This window comes from Equus quagga, chromosome 7 (genome assembly GCF_021613505.1).
Source record: "Equus quagga isolate Etosha38 chromosome 7, UCLA_HA_Equagga_1.0, whole genome shotgun sequence".
Taxonomy (NCBI): Eukaryota; Metazoa; Chordata; class Mammalia; order Perissodactyla; family Equidae; genus Equus; species Equus quagga.
In genome coordinates, this window is record NC_060273.1 from 1576700 (window position 1) to 1596033 (window position 19334).

The 19334-nt window shown below is 56.3% G+C and overlaps 1 protein-coding gene across 17 annotated transcripts in view; it reads left to right on the top strand.

The window, feature by feature from the left end:
• MAPK8IP3 (mitogen-activated protein kinase 8 interacting protein 3) overlaps positions 1-19334 on the top strand; it is a 53978-nt gene that overhangs the window by 22986 nt on the left and 11658 nt on the right. For 4 of the 17 annotated variants that reach the window (XM_046667069.1, XM_046667070.1, XM_046667064.1 and 1 more), the window contains exons 5-11: positions 959-982; positions 3769-3913; positions 7689-7938; positions 8639-8741; positions 8940-9058; positions 17432-17443; positions 18345-18362. In XM_046667069.1, the coding sequence (XP_046523025.1) occupies positions 959-982; positions 3769-3913; positions 7689-7938; positions 8639-8741; positions 8940-9058; positions 17432-17443; positions 18345-18362 (671 nt within the window). Of the gene's footprint in view, positions 1-958; positions 983-3768; positions 3914-5371; positions 7462-7688; positions 7939-8638; positions 8742-8939; positions 9059-17431; positions 17444-18344; positions 18363-19334 lie in introns of those variants that run through there. The other 13 variants (XM_046667071.1, XM_046667073.1, XM_046667077.1 and 10 more) reach the window with 12 other exon arrangements.

Below are 19334 nucleotides of genomic sequence, written 5' to 3' on the forward strand. Positions count from 1 at the left end.
ACACGGAGCAGAGGGCAGTGCTGCATGTCCGGGCTGCCCCCATCGCCCTGCTGGCTGGGCTCCTGCTTTCCCCTCAGTCACTCCGCCGGGGCCCAGACACGCACTGGAAGCTGACATTTCGAGGGCCCACCATGCGTGTCTGGCTCTCCCTGCACCTGTTTCCAGGTGAACAGACGTGGACAGCAGCTGCTACCTCACGTTTCTAGAAGTAACACTGGTGGACACAAAGAAGGCATAAGCCTTCTCACTGTGCTGGCCGTTGGCCTTTGTAGGGCTCAGAGGCTTGGACCTTTGTGGCCTGTGCTACTCCTGTGTCGATGGGTTAGGGAGAAGGCCCCGCCCTGCCATCGTGACCCCCTCTTCTCTTGGGTGTACCCTGTTCTGCCACAGTTCTGCATCCTTTGGGGATAAATACGTATGCCTGCCCCACCTTCTTAGTTCACACTTTCCGGCTCCCTCCATGGGGGCCTCATCCTTAGCGCTGGGGGGCTGCTGCTCGATGCTGAGCCGAGACAGGTGTTTTCCTTCACTCCTGGCTTGGTTTTCTGAGTCTGTGTCTTTCGAGTAAAACTCAGTGTGAGCTCGAAACACCTGGTCAGTGTGCTTGGGCCCATGAACGTGAGCATGTGTGTGACCATGTGCTCTGTCACTGCATGCCTGCGTGCCCCTGTGTGCTGGGAGTCATCTGGGAGAGGACGCTGGCCTGCTGCACAGGCCCTGTTTGAGGGGCCTCTCATCCAAGCTGAGAGGGTCATGTGTGTGTGTCGTGTGTCTGTCGCATATAGGTGTCTGCATGTTTCATCATCTGACTGTTCTCTGTCGTCGCACACTCACTGCCCGTGTGAGCACATGTGCGGCCTGAGCCCCCCGACCTTCGCTCTCTAATGCTGTGTTCTTGTCTTGCCCTCTGTGCCGTCACTGCTGTGTGCTGGCCCTTGTGTCTGTCGCTGCCCTGCAGTCCTCGCCAGTCGTGGAGGAAAAGGTAAAGCCTGCGGCAGTGGGGCGCTGTCATGCTGGGCGCCCGGGGGTCCCCACAGGTTTGGGAGAGTTAGGGTGGCTGGCGGTTCCTCAGTCCACTCCACATGTGTCCTGCAGCAATGTTACAGATCACCGGCTCTTGATGTGGCATTTACGGCCCCAACATTGAGGAGGCAGCAGGCTGGTCCAAGGTCCCTGAGACAGCCACAAAGGAGGTGGCAGTGCAGGGATCCCCAATCAGCAAACATCCACCCGTCCACAGAGCGGACCTCGTGTCCAAAGTCCTGGGTTGGTGCTGCCATGGTAGGCAGGGGGTGGAGTGTCACACAGACCTGGACTCACAGCCTGGCTCGGTCACTTAGAGCCTTGGGCCCAGAGCCAGCAGCATGACCGTGACCCCCACGGGTGGGATGACCTCTGTGGGCAGTGTGACCCCCTTGGGCTGCAGCTCTGAAGTGGACAAGCTTTGGCATCTTCCGAGGGATCTAGGGGGATGTAAAAAGAGGACGTGATGGCTGAGTTTTGCACAGGGCTCTGGACCATCAGTCAGAATGCCTAGAGAATACTCACAAGGCTTGGAGAGCAGGCCCACTCACAACTCTGTGGGGGCCAGCAAAGAGAAGATGAGATTCAATTCCTGTTGAAGATTTCTGTTGTGGGGGAGCAGCCTGGCTGTCTCCAAGCGCGGCGTATGTCTGAGCACAGAGCTGTGGAAGCGGGTGATGGCTAAGTGTCCCCTCCCTGTCCTTTGAGGCAGGAGTTCCCACTCTGCCCCTGCCGTCACCCTTTAGTATCCGGTGACTGCCTGGATCGCACTTGTCTGGCGCCGAGGACCCATTGTATGCATTTCACCCGAGGTCAGAGCCAGGCCCCAGGAGAGGGATTCCCCACACCAGCATTGGGAGCCCCCAAGGGAGCAGACGGGAGTCCAGGCCCGTCTGCACCACAGCTCTGGAGGCCTGGCCCCCCCCCCAGGGATGCAGGGATGTGCTGACCGTGTGGTGGCGGCCGCCTTCCCAGATGCCTAGGGACCTGTGGGCCGTTGTCAAAGAAGAGCCCAGGCAAGGGCTGAGCCACGGCCGCTGAGGTTCTGGCAGACCTTTCCAAGTCCATGTCTTCCTTAGGATCTGAATTTCTTCAACTCTTAAGTGACAGGCTGAGGCATATCTGAGGACCTGTCCTCTGTCACTGGTGATCAGGGCTGTGGGAGGCACTTGAGCTCGTCCACAGGAAATCGCCTTCCTGAGGAGCCTGGCCCCCAGTGGGCCCCTCTGTCCAGCTCCCACAGGTGTGGGTAGACCTGGCCCCTTGGGAGCACGCTGCTGCTCTGGTCAGGTGCCTGCCACAGATTAGCTCTGAGACAGCACAGACTGTCCCAGCAGGTCCAGGGGTCCTGCTCTGCGGGAGGCAGAGTCTGCTGAGCAGGACAGATGAGCTGGCCCTGGAGGGGACGAGGCAGGACTCTGACTCACAGACTGTTTTCCTCCTGCTTCATCCCAGCCCCCGCCAGCCCCAGAGCTGCGTGGGGGCCCCAGCCAGAGAGTCCCCTCCCCAGAGTCGCGCTTTACGAATCCGCCTCCCTGGCTGTAGTGGGCTCTGTCAACAGCAGCCACTCTGCTCTCCCTCTGCATCACCTGCATCCTCCCAGCATCCTGAGGAGCTCACCGTCTTCTCTCTCCAGAACAGTCGGCCTCTAGATCTGGCTCTTTGGGACCTCTGAGGAGGCCCCCCACCACCCTCTCCTGCTGCAGTCTCTCAGGGTCAGGCTCTGAGTGCGAGAGGCTGTGGTGTGAGGGACTCAAATTCTTGGCCTAAACAGCTCTGAGCAGCGTGGGCTCCGGTGTGTGACTGTGTGTGATGTGTCTGTCCCAGGGCAGAGCCGGGAGCTGGCCCGGCTGCCTGCAGCCTGGCGCCCCACGTGAAGCATCCAATGGAGGAGGGTCCCTGCCCTCTCCATCACTAATGGCCATCTCCTCAGGGACTGAGCCCACTCAGGCGCCTTTCAGCTTTGCCCGTACAACTCCAGGCTACCGGCTATTCCCAGTTTCCTAGCACAGCTTTCAGGGATCCCTGTCTGTGCTCCTGTGCCCCGTGACAGCCGGGAAGAACTGCAGGGAGCAAGAAGGTGACTGGGGACTGGGGCACAGTGCCCCAGCAGAAGGGCGGTGCTCTTTGCTCCGTACCCACCTGTTCAAACATCTGACAGCGAGAAAATCTCATGGAAAACACTGAATGAGAGGGAAAGGGCCAGGAACAAACAAAGGGCAAAGGGTCCATTCCTCCGCCTGGCTGCGGGCAGAAGCAGGGTGACGGCTACGAGGGAGCAGGTCTGGGCTTAACATAAGGAAGACCATTGTCCTAAAAGTCGCCGCTCAGAGGAGCCGGTCACTGCTGACCAGGTGCCAGAGGGCCGTGGCACTCTGCTGCGGGATTCCTTGGCACACATAGCGGGTGTCGGTTTAAATCAAAATAACTAATAACGATAAATCACACGTGACAGAAGGGGAGTGTTACATGGGGTCACAGTTCAGCAGAGATCCCCCGAGTGTGTGAACACGTCTGATTGAGGTGCGGCTGTAAATGGAGGGCACAGGAGGTCCCTGTGCGCGAGGGGCTGCCCAGAAGCGCACGCCCTCCCTGCAGCTGACCTCTCACCCCTCGAGCTGGACCAGCAACATCATTTAGAACAGCTCCGTCTGCAGAAGCGGCCTCTGTGTGTTCAGAAAGAGTCTTCAGTTTGCGTTTGGGGAGCTGCTGTCTAACCATGGCTCCTCTCCTCTCTCATTTCAGCAGGAAGGAGCGCCCCACCTCTCTGAACGTCTTCCCCCTGGCCGACAGCACGGTACGTGCACAGATGGGGGGCAAGCTCGTGCCTGCGGGGGACCACTGGCACCTGAGTGACCTCGGCCAGCTGCAGTTCAGCTCCAGCTACCAGGTTTTGTCGCCGTGCTGTGGAGTGAGGGTCTCTTTCCCATCGCCCCATGTTCATTCAGGAAGCCCTTTCTCTGCATACAACCCTTTGCAGCTTCCCTGGGGTTAGTCGGACCTCTCCCCAAGGTGTGGCAGCAGTGGAGAGACCGAGCCAGCTCAGGAGGGTGTGAATTGCTGACCGGCCCTCTGCCGCCGAGGCCACTGCCTGTGTGGCCTGCATTGGCACCTTCTAGTCCAGCCTAGACCCCTCTGCAGCCACGGTCTGCCCATCTGAGCTTAGTAACATCCCCCAACACACCCCAAAGTACGAGGCTTGAAGCCAGAGCAGACTCCTGCCCAGGACGCATTATACTTCCAGTGTTTGAGGTTTGCCCTTCAACTGGGAGGAAGTCACAGGCGGCAGAGAATTAGCTTCTCTTCTCTAGGCTGTTCTTACCTGTCTGTCCATGCTCACGACTTCTGGGCCTCTGAGTTTGAGAGGGCAGACATCCTGGGTGCCACAGCTAACCAGGGAGTGCACCCCGGAATGGGGGCCCCGAAAAAGCCAAGGGCAGGGACTTTCCATGGCTCCTGCCTTGTTCAGGGCCCCTAGTCACTTGCTGCCAGTTTTGGTCTGTGAGCTCAGCCTGTCCTTGAAGGCAGGCAGTGTCAGGACAGGACACTGGCCCCATCGCCAGGTAAGGATGCCACCCTGGGGGTGGAGGAGGCGATCCCGGCTCTGGTGGATTCCCCACAGAGGCTGTCGGAGGACGCCTGCAGGAGGCTCAGCGCCTCGGCCTCGGGGCTGAGCTGGCTGGTAGGTGTGGGGCCAGACTTCCCTGGAAGCTTCCTTCCCGCTACAGCTCATTACCAGCTGTCCTTCCGCCTCTAAGTGTCCAGCTTGCCTGCAAGAGGTTGCCGCAGCTGTCAGCCCTGTCAGGAAGTGACCCCACTCGCTCTGCTTTTGTTCCGGGCAGTGAGCATGTCTCTGTGACATTTGACGGGGCATTCACCCACCAGCTGTCGGCCGTCCTGCCAGGGTGTAGGGGCTGGGCAGAGGGCAGAGGCTCAGGGTCCCGGCTCTCCCTGGCCTGGCTTGGCCAGTCAAGCCACTTGCACACACTCGCTGTCACTCATCTGCAAACTAGGCCTGCAGCCGGGGCTTGCCCCAGAGCTTCTGAAGAAGGCGTGGGAGCCTCAGAGAGCTGGGGCTCCAGGCCTGCCCTCACACCCGTGTGTGAGCCCGCTTTCCTTCTCAGCACGTCTCTTCTTCCTCCTCCTGCCCTGTCTGAAATAGTCTCTCTCTCTCAATAAACCATGGTGTTTTATGTTTTAGTTCATAGATGTGTTTTATTTGGTTTTTATTTTTTTTAACGATTATATTTAAGTTCTTTTTATTTCATGCTCTAGGTTTTAAGGTTTTTCTAATTTCCTAATTGTTTTGTTGTTTTTGTTCTGTGTTTGTTTTGATGTGCTGTATTTTCAGTGTTGTAACCACAGTTGTGGCGAGTGTGGTGAGGAGTGGCCGCTAGAGTGGGGGTCTTGCGTTTGGAGGGCAGTGCTACACGCTGGTGTGTAGGAGGTTGAGAGGTTTGCCTGTAGGTAAGTGGTGGCCAGGGGGAGAATCCCATGGGTCACTGGTGGCCTGTAGGGTAGCGAGAGCTTGGTGAGCTTGGGGGAGGCCTGGCCACACCTCGGAATTCCCCGAGGCGGTTATGCGGGTCAAGGAGTCGCGCCGAAAATCCACAGACACAGTTTGCGAGGCCTGGACAGGCTGCGAGACGGGCCGCTGAGGAAGGTGGTCTGGAAAACGTGTGGCTCTGTGAGGCGTGTCCTCACGCTCCTCACCCCCACCCCCATTCTTCAGGGCATTCCCTGTGCATCTAGTCGCCTGCACTCATCTCCCCTCGAGTGCCAGCATGGGGCTGGCTGGCAACAGAGGGCCTGTCCCCGTGGGTGCCGGTGCCTCTGACGTGTGGGGTGGACAGCGCTTCGGGAGCACCAGCATTAGGGCTGTCAGTGTGCCACGAAGAGGAAAGATTTTCCCTTCTCAGATTGGCCCTAAGCTGTAGAACTGAACCCAGGAGGAAACTGTCTGCACAGAGGCGATCCTGGGGCGAGGGGCCGGCTCTCACTCAGGGCTCCTTGCCCTGTCATGTCGACCATCCTGGCCCATCGTTCTTGGCTGTAGGGCCCTCCTGTGTACGTGGCATGTTGAGTGGCACCCCTGGCCTCCACCCACCACCAGTTGTGGCAACCACAAGTGTCTCCAGACGTCACTAAGTGTCCCCTGAGGACACAGCCACCCAGACTGAGAGCCTCGAGGAGGATGTGGAATGGGTGAGGCTCCTGGTAGAGGGGTCTCAGGAGCCTATTAGACGAAGCCAGAAATTGCTGTCCAAGGAGAGGCAGCGTCCTGCCCTGGGCCTGGCCTTGACCAGACGGGTCAGGAAAAGGCAGATGACAGAAATCTCCCCCCCAGCTCTGGCTCCTGGGCACCTAGCAGCAGCCACAAGAGCCCAGTCAGCCCTTGCTAGTTAAAGGTGGGTGTAGGTTAGTCTCAGGGTCCGACCAGCTTCACAGAGAGGGTCAGACTCCCCTGTCATCAGCTCCTCCTCTGTTGGAAAGTTCTCCCCAAAGTGTGCCCTCTGGAAAACCATGTGACCCGGCGCCATCAGCCAACTGGGATGCACACCATGAGCCAGCTCTCAGCAGGGCCCCCACCCCAGGCCCCCCACCCTCTTCCTGAGGTCATGCCCTCTCAGCACCATGAAAGAGGGCAGCAAGGGACCGAGGGAGCTGCCGCCTGGAGGCTGCCTGGGGCGGCCTGCTCGGGGATGAGACAGGGGTTATCTTGTCGGTTACCAGAAGAGTAGGGGCCGTTTTTATTGAGATTGTCCAACAGTTTCATCAGGAAAGACTATAGGGAAAGAATGTGTGTGTTTCGTGTCACATACTTATGCAAATAGAGTGCTTTCTCTCCAGGGAGACTTACGTGGTCAACAATTGATTGCAGTTTTTAATAATCTGGTCTTTTTTCACTCCCAGAATATTTTGGGGATGTCCCATTCTGTGGAAGCAGAATTTCAGTTTGTTTGTATTTCCGTAGATGTTTAGAACAAACTTTGGTCCCGTTGAGCCGTGGGAGTTGAACATTACGTGTCCCCCGGCATCCCTCTGTTTGGGAGGCCACGGCAGGCAGATGGGGGAGCTGCGTGCCCCTTCACAGCCCCTGACTGTGGTGGGGGCGGGAAGCAGGAGACAGGAGCAGGTGGGAGCAGCCCACCAGTGCCACGCAGCAGAGTGATGACTTGATCAGAAGGCATGCTCGTCCTGGTCGACCCCCTGCCCAGTCCCTCTTTGGAGCCCTCTGCCCTGCCCTGGGCTGCAACTTGTTCCTGACCACCCGCTGGCTGCAAAGGGTTGCCTGCCGTGTCCATGTAGCTTCATGTCCATCACATGTGGCATCATCGGGCTGTCTGGGGAGCGTGCAAGCTGAAAGCCCTGATCCAATCATTTAAATAAGGTGGCGGCTGCCTCCAGAAAGCCAGAGGCAGCGGCTGAATGAGCCAAGTGAGTAGCCCAGGATGAATCAGCCTGATGGGGGAGCAGGGGTCCCCCTGTCCCTTCTGGTCCAGGCACAGAGTGCTGTTCTATTGTGGCAAAGAAACCGGGCAAGGGAGGCCTCACAAAGGTGGCCAAGGCCCTGCTGGCCCTGCGTGGTCTGCCCAGCCTCACCCGGAGCCGTGGGGGGCAGCGACCCACACGATGAGCCCCCTCTTCCCCATGTTTGGCCCTAGTGTCCGAACGATGAGATGTCCGAGTCGGGCCAGTCTTCGGCGGCTGCCACACCCAGCACCACGGGCACCAAGTCCAACACGCCCACGTCCTCTGTGCCCTCGGCCGCGGTCACACCCCTCACCGAGGGCCTGCAGCCCCTGGCGGACTACGGCGCCGGCACCAAGAACAACAGCAAGCGGGCTCGGGAGAAGCGCAACAGCCGCAACATGGAGGTCCAGGTCACGCAGGAGATGCGGAACGTCAGCATAGGTACCGCCGCCTGGCTCCCCAGGCTCGGGGCCCAGCCGCCCGCCGCCAGTTCTCCTACCTTCCCGTCTGGGAAGATGGCTCCTCCTCCTGCCAGTTTCAGTTTGGGATATGTGTTGGTTGGCTCCGGCTGCCATAACAAACCCCGCAGGCGGGCAGCTCAACCACAGGTGTTGACTTCTCCCGGTCCTGGAGGCCGGGGGTCCGAGTTCAGGGGGTCGGCAGGGCCGGTTTCTCCTGAGGCCTTTGTCCTCGGTGTGTAGCTGGCCATCTCCTCCCTGTGTCCTCACACGGTCGTCCTTCTGCATGTGTCTGTGTCCTGATCCCCTCTTTGTATAAGGACACCGTCGCCCACAGGTGGGGCCTCATTTTACCTTCATTGCCTCTTTGAAAACCCCTACCCCCAAATATGGTCACATTCTGAGGTTTTAGGGGCTGGGGCTCCAACATGTGAATTTGGGGGACACAGCTCAGCCTCTGAGCGTAGCCCTGTCCCCCAGCAGACACAGTCATGAAAGAAGGCACAGTTCTGGGGGACGGGCCCCTTCCTGGCCACCAGCGTGGGGAGAACCCTTCCTTGACAGTCCCTGCCTGGCTGGGGTCTAGCGTGGTGTCTCCACACGTGGGGCCAGAGGGCAGCCAGGAACAGTACAGGGAACTGCCGGCCACCCTCCTGACCCCAGGTTCCACTGTGTCCCCTCAGGCATGGGCAGTAGTGACGAGTGGTCTGATGTTCAAGATATTATCGACTCCACCCCAGAGCTGGACATGAGTCGGGAGCCCCGCCTGGACCGCACAGGCAACAGGTACTCGCCGGGCCCGTGGGCTCAGTGTTCACGGTGGGAGTCAGTACCTTTGGTGAAGGTGGCCCCACAGCCTCTCACGGTGGGAGACAAGCAGCGTGAGCATTGAGCAACCCCGTGGGGGTGTCGGAGGGTCCCCATACTTGGTCCCTCTGTGCTGCCCACTCACTCTGCTCCCTCCACCCTGACATGTCTTCACAGCCCAACCCAGGGGATCGTGAACAAGGCTTTTGGCATTAACACTGACTCTCTGTACCACGAGCTCTCGACTGCGGGGTCCGAGGTCATCGGGGATGTGGACGAAGGGGCCGACTTGCTAGGTAAACACAAGCCACCCCCCCGACCCCTGACCCCAGGGCCCTGGGGCTCACTATTGTTGCTTTTGTTTGTAATGAAAGCAAATTCTCTGTCAGCCATGAGCTAGGAATTTCTTTTCACAGTTTTATTGAGATGTATTTCACATGTGATAAAACTCACCCACTTACAGTGTGCAGTTTAGTTAGGATGCTCGCAGAGTTGTGCGACTATCTAATGTTAGCACATTTTATCACCCCAAAAAGGCACCATGTCCATTAGCACTCAGTCCCAGCCCTGCTCTGAATCCCCTCCCCTGGGCAGTCCACTTTCTAAGAACTTTCTAAGTTTGGGAGGGTGGTCGTTGCCAGCTCCCCAACTTGGTGAGGAAAATGCCAGACAGGGTGGGTGCCCCTCCTCGAGCCCTCAGCCCCACAGGTCTCCACCAGCACCCCCCGCCCGGGTCCGAAGCAGGTGCAGGAACAGCCCGCCTGATGTCCGCTCGCTCCTGGTTCTCCCTCCAGGCTGGGCGGGCGGGCACGCAGAGCGCCCAGCTGAGGCCGTCCAGCTGAGGCCGTCCGCGTGGCTCTGAGGCCAGGCTGTGGCCCCCGGGCATTGTCTCAGCCAGGTTCAACCTCCCCCTGAGCTCGACCCTGTGTCCCCGGCCTGAGCCTTGAGACACGGCCTTTTTCCCAAAGCCCTGCTGTGGGACAAGAGCTCCAGGACCTCGAGCGCCTCCTCCCACTCAGCAGCCAGAGAGGTGGGCTTCAGGCCAGCACGTGGCGGTGTGTCTAGGGGAGCAGCGGTTCTGGCCCGCCGGCTCCACTGCAGTGGCTCCAGGGACAGTGCTCCTCCTTTCTTGTGGCTCGGGAGGGCCGTTGGCTCTGCAGTATGCGGGAAGGCGGGGGTGACAGCAAGTCTCTCCGTGCAGAATCTCGGAAGGCTGCCTTCTGACGGTTTTGTCTCCTGCTGCCTGAGGGGGCGGAGCTGCCTCGCAGCCCAGAGCTGTCCTTCCAGTCTTTCTGCTGCTGTCACTCTCCACTGATGAGCACGGGTGACCTTCTGCCACCAGGGCCTTGAGGGCATTTCCGGAGCACGTCTGGGCTTTGCGCACAGCCCCTCTTTGGGGACAGCGCTGTCCTGGTGGCTTGGCCGGCCTTCTAGCTGCTGGCGTTGCCAGGCCTGGGCCACAGAGGAAGGGGGCTGACTGGCGCTTTCTCTCTGGCCCGTTCTCACTTCCTCTGCTCTGAGGCCTTTGACTGTTTTCTTAGGTTGAGTGTCTGACCTGAGGTGGGGGACCTCCAGGGGCACGCTTGTCTGCGGCGTGTGGCACCAGCGCCACCTCATGCCTGAAACAGAAGTTTTTTCAGCCAGTTGTTTTTTTTTTCTTCTTTTTTTTGAGGCAGATTAGCCCTGAGCTAACTACTGCCAGTCCTCCTCTGTTTTTTCTGAGGAAGCCTGGCCCTGAGCTAACATCCGTGCCCATCTTCCTCTACTTTTTTTTATATGTGGGACGCCTGCCACAGCACGGCTTTTGCCAGGTGATGCCATGTCCACACCTGGGATCCAAACTGGCGAACCCCGGGCCACCGAGAAGCAGAACATGCAAACTTAACCGCTGCACCACCGGGCCCCCCTGTTTTTTTTTTAAAGATTTTATTTTTTTTCTCCCCAAAGGCCCCCAGTATGTAGTTGCATATTTTTAGTTGTAGCTCCTTCTAGTTGTGGCATATGGGATGCCGCCTCACCATGGCTTGATGAGTGTGGTGCCATGTCGGCGCCCAGGATCCGAACCAGTGAAACCCTGAGCCACTGAAGTGGAGCGCGCGAACTTAACCACTCAGCCATGGGGCCGGCCCCGACAGTCAAGTTTTTAATTGTGGTAAAATACATAGAATTTACCATCCTACCCACTTTGAAGTGTACGGTGCAGTATCATAAAGCACATTCACACTCAGTGGAAACGACTGAAAGCTTATCGTCTGAGACCAGGAGCACGTCAAGGATGCCCACTTCCAGCAGTATATATGTTCAAGGGAATTTTTCTCATAAACGTTGTAAAAAAATTTCAGAAAAAATCTAACCAGGAGCAATCACTTTTAGTATTTTGACATCCTTCCACTCTTCTTTACGTAGTTCGGATAATACCGTACACATTCTGTTTTCAGGCATTTTATAATATTCAAATAATATCAGAAATCGCCGAGAAGAGTAAAAATAAAAGGAGCCCCCGGGCCGTGGTGAGCGTTTTGCTGTCAGGGTGTTGCCCTCTGGGCCCCACAGCACGCACCTGTGTGCGGGGGACGAGGCGTCAGCTCACGTCTGTCCTTTTCCGTGTGGGTGACGTTAACATGTCCCCGAAGCACCAGTCTTCCTCTGCGCGTTTTAACTGCCTTGCCTTCATGTGACTGGAGAGTTTTCGGCCAGCTCTCTCAGTTCCCCTTCCTGCGGCTTAGAAGCTGCCATCACAGACACCTGTGGGTGGACAGCTTTGCCCTCATCTCTGATGGTCTCTTTGGGACCGATCTCTAGGTGTGGGGACCCCAGGGTAAAGGCTTGGACTCCTGAGGACCGGCTGCACGCTGCTTTCTGGAGGGTGCTTCCTTTGGGTTTGCGCTCACGCCAGCAGGGGCCAGGCCACTGTCCTTTGAGACATTGGAACCCACTGGGCTGGGCTTAGCCCTCGGAAGGACACATGTCAGGCGAGTTTGAACGCACCGGGATCAAGGTGGTAATGGGCAGTTCGTGCTCATTGTGTGAGCCCCCGAAAGATCCCCTTTCTGCCGGAGCCATCCTCGGAGGCTATGCAAGGGCACTGCAGAGCGGTCCTGGGCAGGGCCTGGTGCGAGAGGGCCTCCTGCGTGCCAGAGAACTCACACAGCAGGTTGCAATGCACTCTTGAGCTTTTGAGGATTTGATAAAAACATAAACGTCTTCTCCCTAGAAAAGTGCACAGGCATATGACATTTTGCATTTCCACCTTGGGGTCTGTGGGCCCTGCTGAGCATTCCTGCTCCTGGCCGTAGGAGCGCTGGAGAAGGTCTGAGGCGCGTTCGGGGACTGTCCACCAGCAAGGCGTGGGAGATGGCGTGCAGAGGAGGGGCAAGCGGGAGCCCGCTGCACCTCGTACTGTCTTCAGTCTTGTCGTGTGGCAAGACTCTAACACTCCACGTGGCCATCATGGGAGTTATGCCAGCATTTTATGTGCACGGCCACTGTTAATCCGTCATCCTGCCTGTGTCCCCATTTTATAGACGAAGAAACAGGTTGAGGGGGTGGGACAAAGCGGCAGAGCTGGGACTCGAACCAGGTCCAACCCAGAGGGGCACCCGCTGCGCTTTGTCTTAGCAGCTTCATTGAGATGGAATTTCACAGCATGCAGTTCACCCACTGAACGTGTGCAGTTCAGTGGCCTTGAGCGTATTCAGAGCTGTGCACTCGTCACCACGTAACTTAGAAGATTTTAGCCCCCAAAGGAAACCTGTACCTATTAGCAGTCACTCCCCATCCCCTCCCCCAGCCCCTGGCACCCACTGTCCTATTTCCTGTCTCTGTACATTTGCCTGTTCTGGACATTGCATATCACTGGGCCTTTTCCGTCTGGCCTCTTTGATTTAGCATCATGCCTTCGAGGTTCATCCATGTGGCACTGTGTGTCAGTTTCATTCCTTTTTCTGGCTGCATCACGTTCCCTTGTCTGGACAGACCACACCTCATGTCTCCATTCAGCCGCTGATGGACATTTGAGCCATTTCCACTTTTGGCTGCTGTGACTGATGCTCCTGCCACACTTTTGGTTCCTCGCATGGTTCTACAGGATCACTGGAGCTGACCAGCCTCCTCACACCCCGGGGACTCTGGGCGGCACCTGTCAGTATACCCTGCTGGGCAGGGTCCCCTGCTGCACCCTGCGGCCCCAGGCTGTGGAGCTGGCCTCTCCCTGTGGCTCCCGCTGGTGCAGCACTCACGGTGGGCCTGTTCTCCCCATGGGACCATCTCTTCCCTTCCGTCTGGGGCCCTTGGGGCCATCGGATGCTCTAGCACATGGCCTCCTGTGGTCATCATTAACTCCTAGTTCAGGTTACATCACTCTGAATGTCACCTTCACACAGAATCTCAATAATAATGATGGGAGGGAAAAGCAGAGAACTAGAAAGCGCACGTTAGTCAGTTTTACCTGGGGACCATGTTGATGGACTCTCTCAGATGTAGCAGGGATCTGGAAGGGAAACAATGTCTGATGAGTCTCCTGGGGTCAGTTCACTAGAACAGGGGGTGCCTGACGGGATCGTTTCATGAAGAGGCCTAACCAGTGCCTCTGATGGGTCTTTGTTCTGAGGAACTGGAAATCGGAATCCTTTTCTCCTGTGGGGATAGAGGGTGAGTCACTGTGCACTCAGTACTCCCGTTGCGATACTTGGTGCCATCCTGGGCACCACTTAGTTCTGGTTGGAACGAGCCCTCGCTCTTGGGAGTGATGGGCATTTTGGTGCCTTTGTAGAGCCTTAAGCACAAAGAGCGTGTGAAAGTCAGGCGGCCCTGAGGAGTCTGGTAGGTGTCAAGTGCTGCTGCCATCTGTGGGTTGAAGCAGGGGAGCCTGCTCTCTGCCTCACAGGACGGAGGAATGTGCTGGGTGCCAGGGACCCGTCCCCAGAGTCTGGCTCAGCTAGAGTAAGTGTCAGTGACGGGAGTCCTGGTCCCCCATCACCGTATTTCTGAAGACATCTGTTGAAGGAGTGAGTGCATGACCCTAAGCTCCTTGTGTGGCTGCTAAGTGGGGAAGATACTGGGGCGGTGGGTGGCTCTGTCAGTCCCGGTTTTATGAGTTTGCACAGTGAAAAGATCCTGTAATTTCAGAAACACATGCTCTGTCTAAGAGATGAGATGGATGCTTCTTAAGGTGGCCAGCATGGTTGCTGCCAGGATCCCCCAAGCTCTATATGCCTGCCTTGAGTGTTCGTGCATCTCTCGGCATTTAGACTGAGAATTCCCTTAGCAAAGGAGGAAGCAGAAGGACCTGGATAGGCATAGATTATTATGCTTCATTGAACCTGCAACACCACTGATGATAAGACACACCATTATTTTAGAAATCTCCCAGAAAGAAAAGAAATGGCTGCAAATTAAACTATAACATGCTGTCGATTGTAAGGCCCATGTACAATTTCAGAAGCATGAAGGTGTGAAAACTACGTGTCTTAGAATTGACATAATTGAGGAGTAAGGGAATTAATGCACTGACGACTTAGCAGGTGCTGGGTGCTCTCCCAGGGGCTCTCTCAGCCTGCGCTGGGGAGCTTACGTGTCCCTTCCACAAATGAGGAAGAAGCTCAGAGAAGCTCGGCAGCTTGCCCTGCATCACCCAGTTAGAAGCTGAAGTTCCACTCAGGCTGAGCCAACTCATTCTACTCTGCTGCCCTGGCGTCGGCAGCAGGTCCCACCCACGTGGTAACCAGACCTAGAAAATGTCTAGAAATAACCTTGGGAAACAGACAAACCTATGTAAGGAGAACTAGAAAACATAACTGAAGAGCGTAAAAGCCTGAGTAAATAGAGAAACAGGACACGTTCCCGCATCTGAAGACTAAGCTGTCAGGTGACCTCACAGGTCAGCCCACTGTTCGTATGTAAATTCAGTACCAGTGAAAAGACCCACAGACTTGGTTTTTTCTGGGACTTTATGAATGGATTCTGAAGTTCATCCGGAAGAGTAAATGTGTGAGAAGAGCCCAGAAATTTTTGAGTAAGAACAGTGTTGTAGGATTGCCATTCCAGGTATCAGAGTGTTTTGTACAGCTGCAGTGACAGAAGCAGCAGCTCTGGGACAGTGATAAACCAGTGACTCTGAGTTCACAGTGTGAAGAGCTGAGGACAGACCTGGAGCCATGTGGGAATCCATATACGATAAATGCAGCATTTCAATTCATTGCACGATGGGCAGATTATTCAATATATAGACTGAATTAGTTGACTCACCACTTGAAGCTTGGGCCCAACCTCACACCATATACAAAAGTAATTTCTAAGTAGATTAAAGATCTAAACATAAAAATACAAGGATCCTAGAACTGGAAGAGAGTATTGGAAGGTATTGTCATAATCTGGGCCTCTCTGCATGGCCATGACCATAGAGGAAAATATTGACAGGTGTGACTACGTGAAAATTAGCAAACAGCCATGCGTCACTTAACAATGGAGATATGTTCTGAGAAATGTGTCACTAGGTGATTTCGCCATCATACCAACATCATAGAGTATACTTACACACATCTAGACGGTATAGCCTGCTACACACCTAGACTATATGGTGCTGATCTTGGGGACCACCGTTGTATGTGTGGTCTGTTGTTGACTGAAACCTCATTACGCAGCGCATGACTGTATGTACATATGACCTCCATCACTGAAGTTAAAAGAAGTCAAGTGCAATAGCAAATGGACAGAGAGTAAAATAAGAAATTCACAGAAGATACCAACAAACATACAGAAAGATGCTCAACTTCAGGAATAATACAGAAATTAAAATTAAGAGAAAACAGAGATAACTTTTGTCCTCAAAAGATTGACAAAAACAAAGCAGGTGCTATTGCGCCCCACTGGTGGGACGTGACCGCCAGCCCAGTGGAGTGCTGCTGACAATGTCGGGCAGCAGCTGGACACTCAGAGCGAGCGGGGCCACAAGTTCTTATACAGAGCCACACTGCACACACATGAGGCTGTGCACTGTAGTGGCCTGGGTGGTCCTGCAAAACCATACATGCCCTAAACATCTGTTAAAGGGGTGAGCGCCATAGTAAATGATAGAACATTCCTGTCCAGAAATAGGACAAAGCGTTTAGGAGAGCTGTGATCTTTGATGTGGAAAGAGCCCCGTGATACGGTGTTAGGTGGAACAAAGCAAGTTGCCCAAGAGGATGGATAGTGTGGTCATGATTTTGTTTCTTAAAAACTGATGTTTATGGGGCCGGCCTGGTGGCGCAGTGGTTAAGTTCGCACATTCCGTTTCAGCGGCCCACGGTTCGCTGGTTCGGATCCCGGGTGTGGACATGGTACCACCTGGCACGCCATGCCATGATAGGCATCCCACATATAAAATAGAGGAAGATGGGCACAGATGTTAGCTCATGGCCAGCCTTCCTCAAAAAAAAAAAAAACCAAAAACCTGATGTTTATCTAGAAAGAGTTCTGAGAAGAAGAATATCAAACGTGATCAGTGGCTGCCCTGGGGAGGAGAGAGGAGAGAGGGCATGTCCACTTCTGAGTTGGCACATTTCTTTTTTTTTTTTAAATTGGCACCTGAGCTAACAACTGTTGCCAATCTTCTTTTTTTTTTTCTCTTTTTTTACTTTTTCTCTCCAAATCCCCCCAGTACCTAGTTGTATATTTTAGTTGTGGGTCCTTCTAGTTGTGGCATGTGGGACGCCGCCTCAGCATGGCCTGATGAGTGCTGCCGTGTCTGCACCCAGGATGTGAACCATGGAAACCCTGGGCCGCCGAAGCAGAGCGGGCGAACTTAACCACTCGGCCACGGGGCTGGCCCAGTACACTTCTTAATATTTGAATTCCTGTAACAAATTGTGTATTTTGTTGTTTAAGTCGAGTGACTTTTTCTGCATGAAATGATCCAGTACAACAGCACTGCCTCATCAAATCTTCAGCTATGTAGCAGAGAGTGATTTGGACCCATGAGAGAACAGCACGTGCCAGCCCCGTGCTCCCCGCCCCCGCCTCTGCATTCTGACTCAGTGTCTCTTCCCCCCACCCTCGCACAGTAGAGCCCTTGCTCCCCTCTTGTCTTCTGGCCACCCTTTCCCTGGGGTTGTGCCCTTCCCATAAGACCTGAACTGGCCAGGGGACCCTGCAAGGTTGGGTCCACCTCTGTGCCCCGCTCACTCAGAGCTCACTCACTCTGGGGGCACCTTTGAGGCTGGACGCCCCTGGCACCCCACCCACCCCACCCACATGCGACCACACGCATGCAAACCTGCAACCACGCACGCTCATCTTTACAGGCCTTAACCATCCGGTCTGCAGAGGGCTGGTCCTCCTGATGGGTGGGTAATGGGAACAAGGGCGAGCAGGCTTTAGATCCCTGGCAGAAGCGAGCAAGGATCCGAAATGCCCACCCCGGCATGGAGCGTGGTGCTCTGGGCCCTGGGGTCTGAGGGCTCTTCCATTCTGGCCTGCCTTTTCCTTCAGGGCTCTGCCCCTGTGGGGATCTGTCACCCCTGGGCTGGGGGCGTCTGCTGGATTCTGTCATGCTTTGGAGCATGAAAACGGCTGACCATTGTTGCTTTTTCTTTAATAAGAATTTCTTTATTCTGTTGGTTCCAGTCATCAATTGACCTTTGTCACTTCCTTTCCCCCGTCTCTCTGTGCTTCGCTGGACACGGCCCCAGGGGAGTTCTCAGGTGTGTATCTCTCCTGTCTGTTTGCGGCCCCCTCTTCCCCACGGCAGCGTCCAGACGGAGTGGGGGGCGTCCAGCCTTGGGACACTCCCTGCTGCTGTCCAGTCACTGCTGGCTGTGCAGCTGTCCCCTCCCGACTCTGTCCCCGGCACTAAGGCACACATGCTTTTGCTCACCAGCCTCCTGCTGCTCAGAAGCTTATGTGGGTTTGCTCCACTAGCCCCTGACGGCAACCTTGACATCTGAGGGAGAACTGCTGTGCCCCTGACTCTGTCTTCTCGAAGGCTGAGGATCCCCAGGGCCATTTCTTAAGGTCCTACGGAGCCGTTAGAAGCCTAGGACAGTTAACTGGACAAGGACTGCAGGCCCAGTACTGCAGCGTCACCCCTTTGTTGGGTGCACCCCAGAAGTCAGGGGTCCTCTCCCCACGATGGCAGACGGACCAAGCTCTTGCTTTCTGGCTTCGCAGTGGGAGGCTCTGAGGCCCTCCACCCATCCAAGGGCGGCCTCCCTGGTGTGCTCAGAGGCGCACGAGTCCCTGGGCACAGCTCTCCCTCATTTGCAGAGACTTCTCCCATCCTTGACCCTCACCCCTCCCAACCCAGGACTGGGGCGGTGGCAGCTGCATCGCTCTGACCCCCACCTCACCTCCCAGGTGCTCATGGCCTGGCACTTTCCTGTGCAACTCCAAGGATAAACTTTCTGGAAGGAGTAGCTGGCTGGTCCCATCTCCCACCCCGCCCGCCCACCCGCTCCCGCGCCCACCCCTAACCCAGCGAGACGGAGCCCTAAAACACTTCCCGCCTGCTGTTCACAAGGCTTAATGCGCTTCTTTTCTCTTCCCCTCTCTCCTGCTCCTTGCTCCCTGGTGCCCGTCTCCCGTGGGACTGGGACGGCTCCATAGTGCGCGATGATTTTTTTGGTAAGGCCGAGGCCCTGTCTCAGTCTCTGTTCCCCGTTTCTGGCTTCCTCTGTCTGCCCGACACCTTCTCATGCTTCATGAGCTGTTTGCTTTGTTCTGCATGGTGGGGTCAACAGGGGCCGCGGGCTGTCTGGGTCCCTAGCTTCTGGGGTGGGGGAGCGGGCCTGCAGTAGGCATGCTGAGCTGGCACCCTGACTCCCCAGAAGCCCCTCAGCGCAGACCTTTGACGGGCTGAGGAGGGGCAGCCCGACCTCTGAGAGTCCCCCATAAGCTCAGGGCAGGCCCAGCCCCTGGGCGCAGCCCCTGAGCCTGTCTGGGGTGAGCCCGGTGGCTGCTGCGTTCAGTCTGAGGGGGAGGCAGGCCATGCTTGAGGCCAGGCGTGAGAGTGGAGGCAGCAGGCAGAACCCTAAGCTGAGCACATTGCCTGTGTGTGTGTCCTGTCTCACAATGTAGACTGTGGAGGGAGGTGAACAGGAAGAACAGACCTTGGGTCCTCGGGGCTGTCCTAAAAGATTAGAGTCCATGTTTTATGGGGTTTTGGGGACATGCCTGCAGAGAGCTGAGTCTGTGGGGTCCTCTTTGGTGCCTGGTTGCAGAGAAGCTGCATCAGCCCCTGTGGGCACTGGCCCCAGGGAGCGCTGTCCTCCTCACTTCCCCTCCTTCCTCTGCCTCTTGCTGACCCCACCACCCCGGGCCAGGTCCCACCAGTGCTGCTCCTAGCCCCGGTGGAGGGCCGCGCCTGCCATGGAGCCATCCCATCTCCTTGGCCAGGGGCTCTCTTTGTCCTGTGCTGTCTTCTCTGTCCCCATCACCGCAGCTCCAACCTCCATTCTCCTGGGGTGCAGCTCTGAAAGGGGTCTGCTTCATGACGGACCTGGAAACCACAGGGCTTGGGGAAGAGGAGTGCTGCTGGGGTAGAGGCAGAGATCAAGGTGGCTGCATAGATGCCGTCAGGTCAGCTCAGGCTGGTAC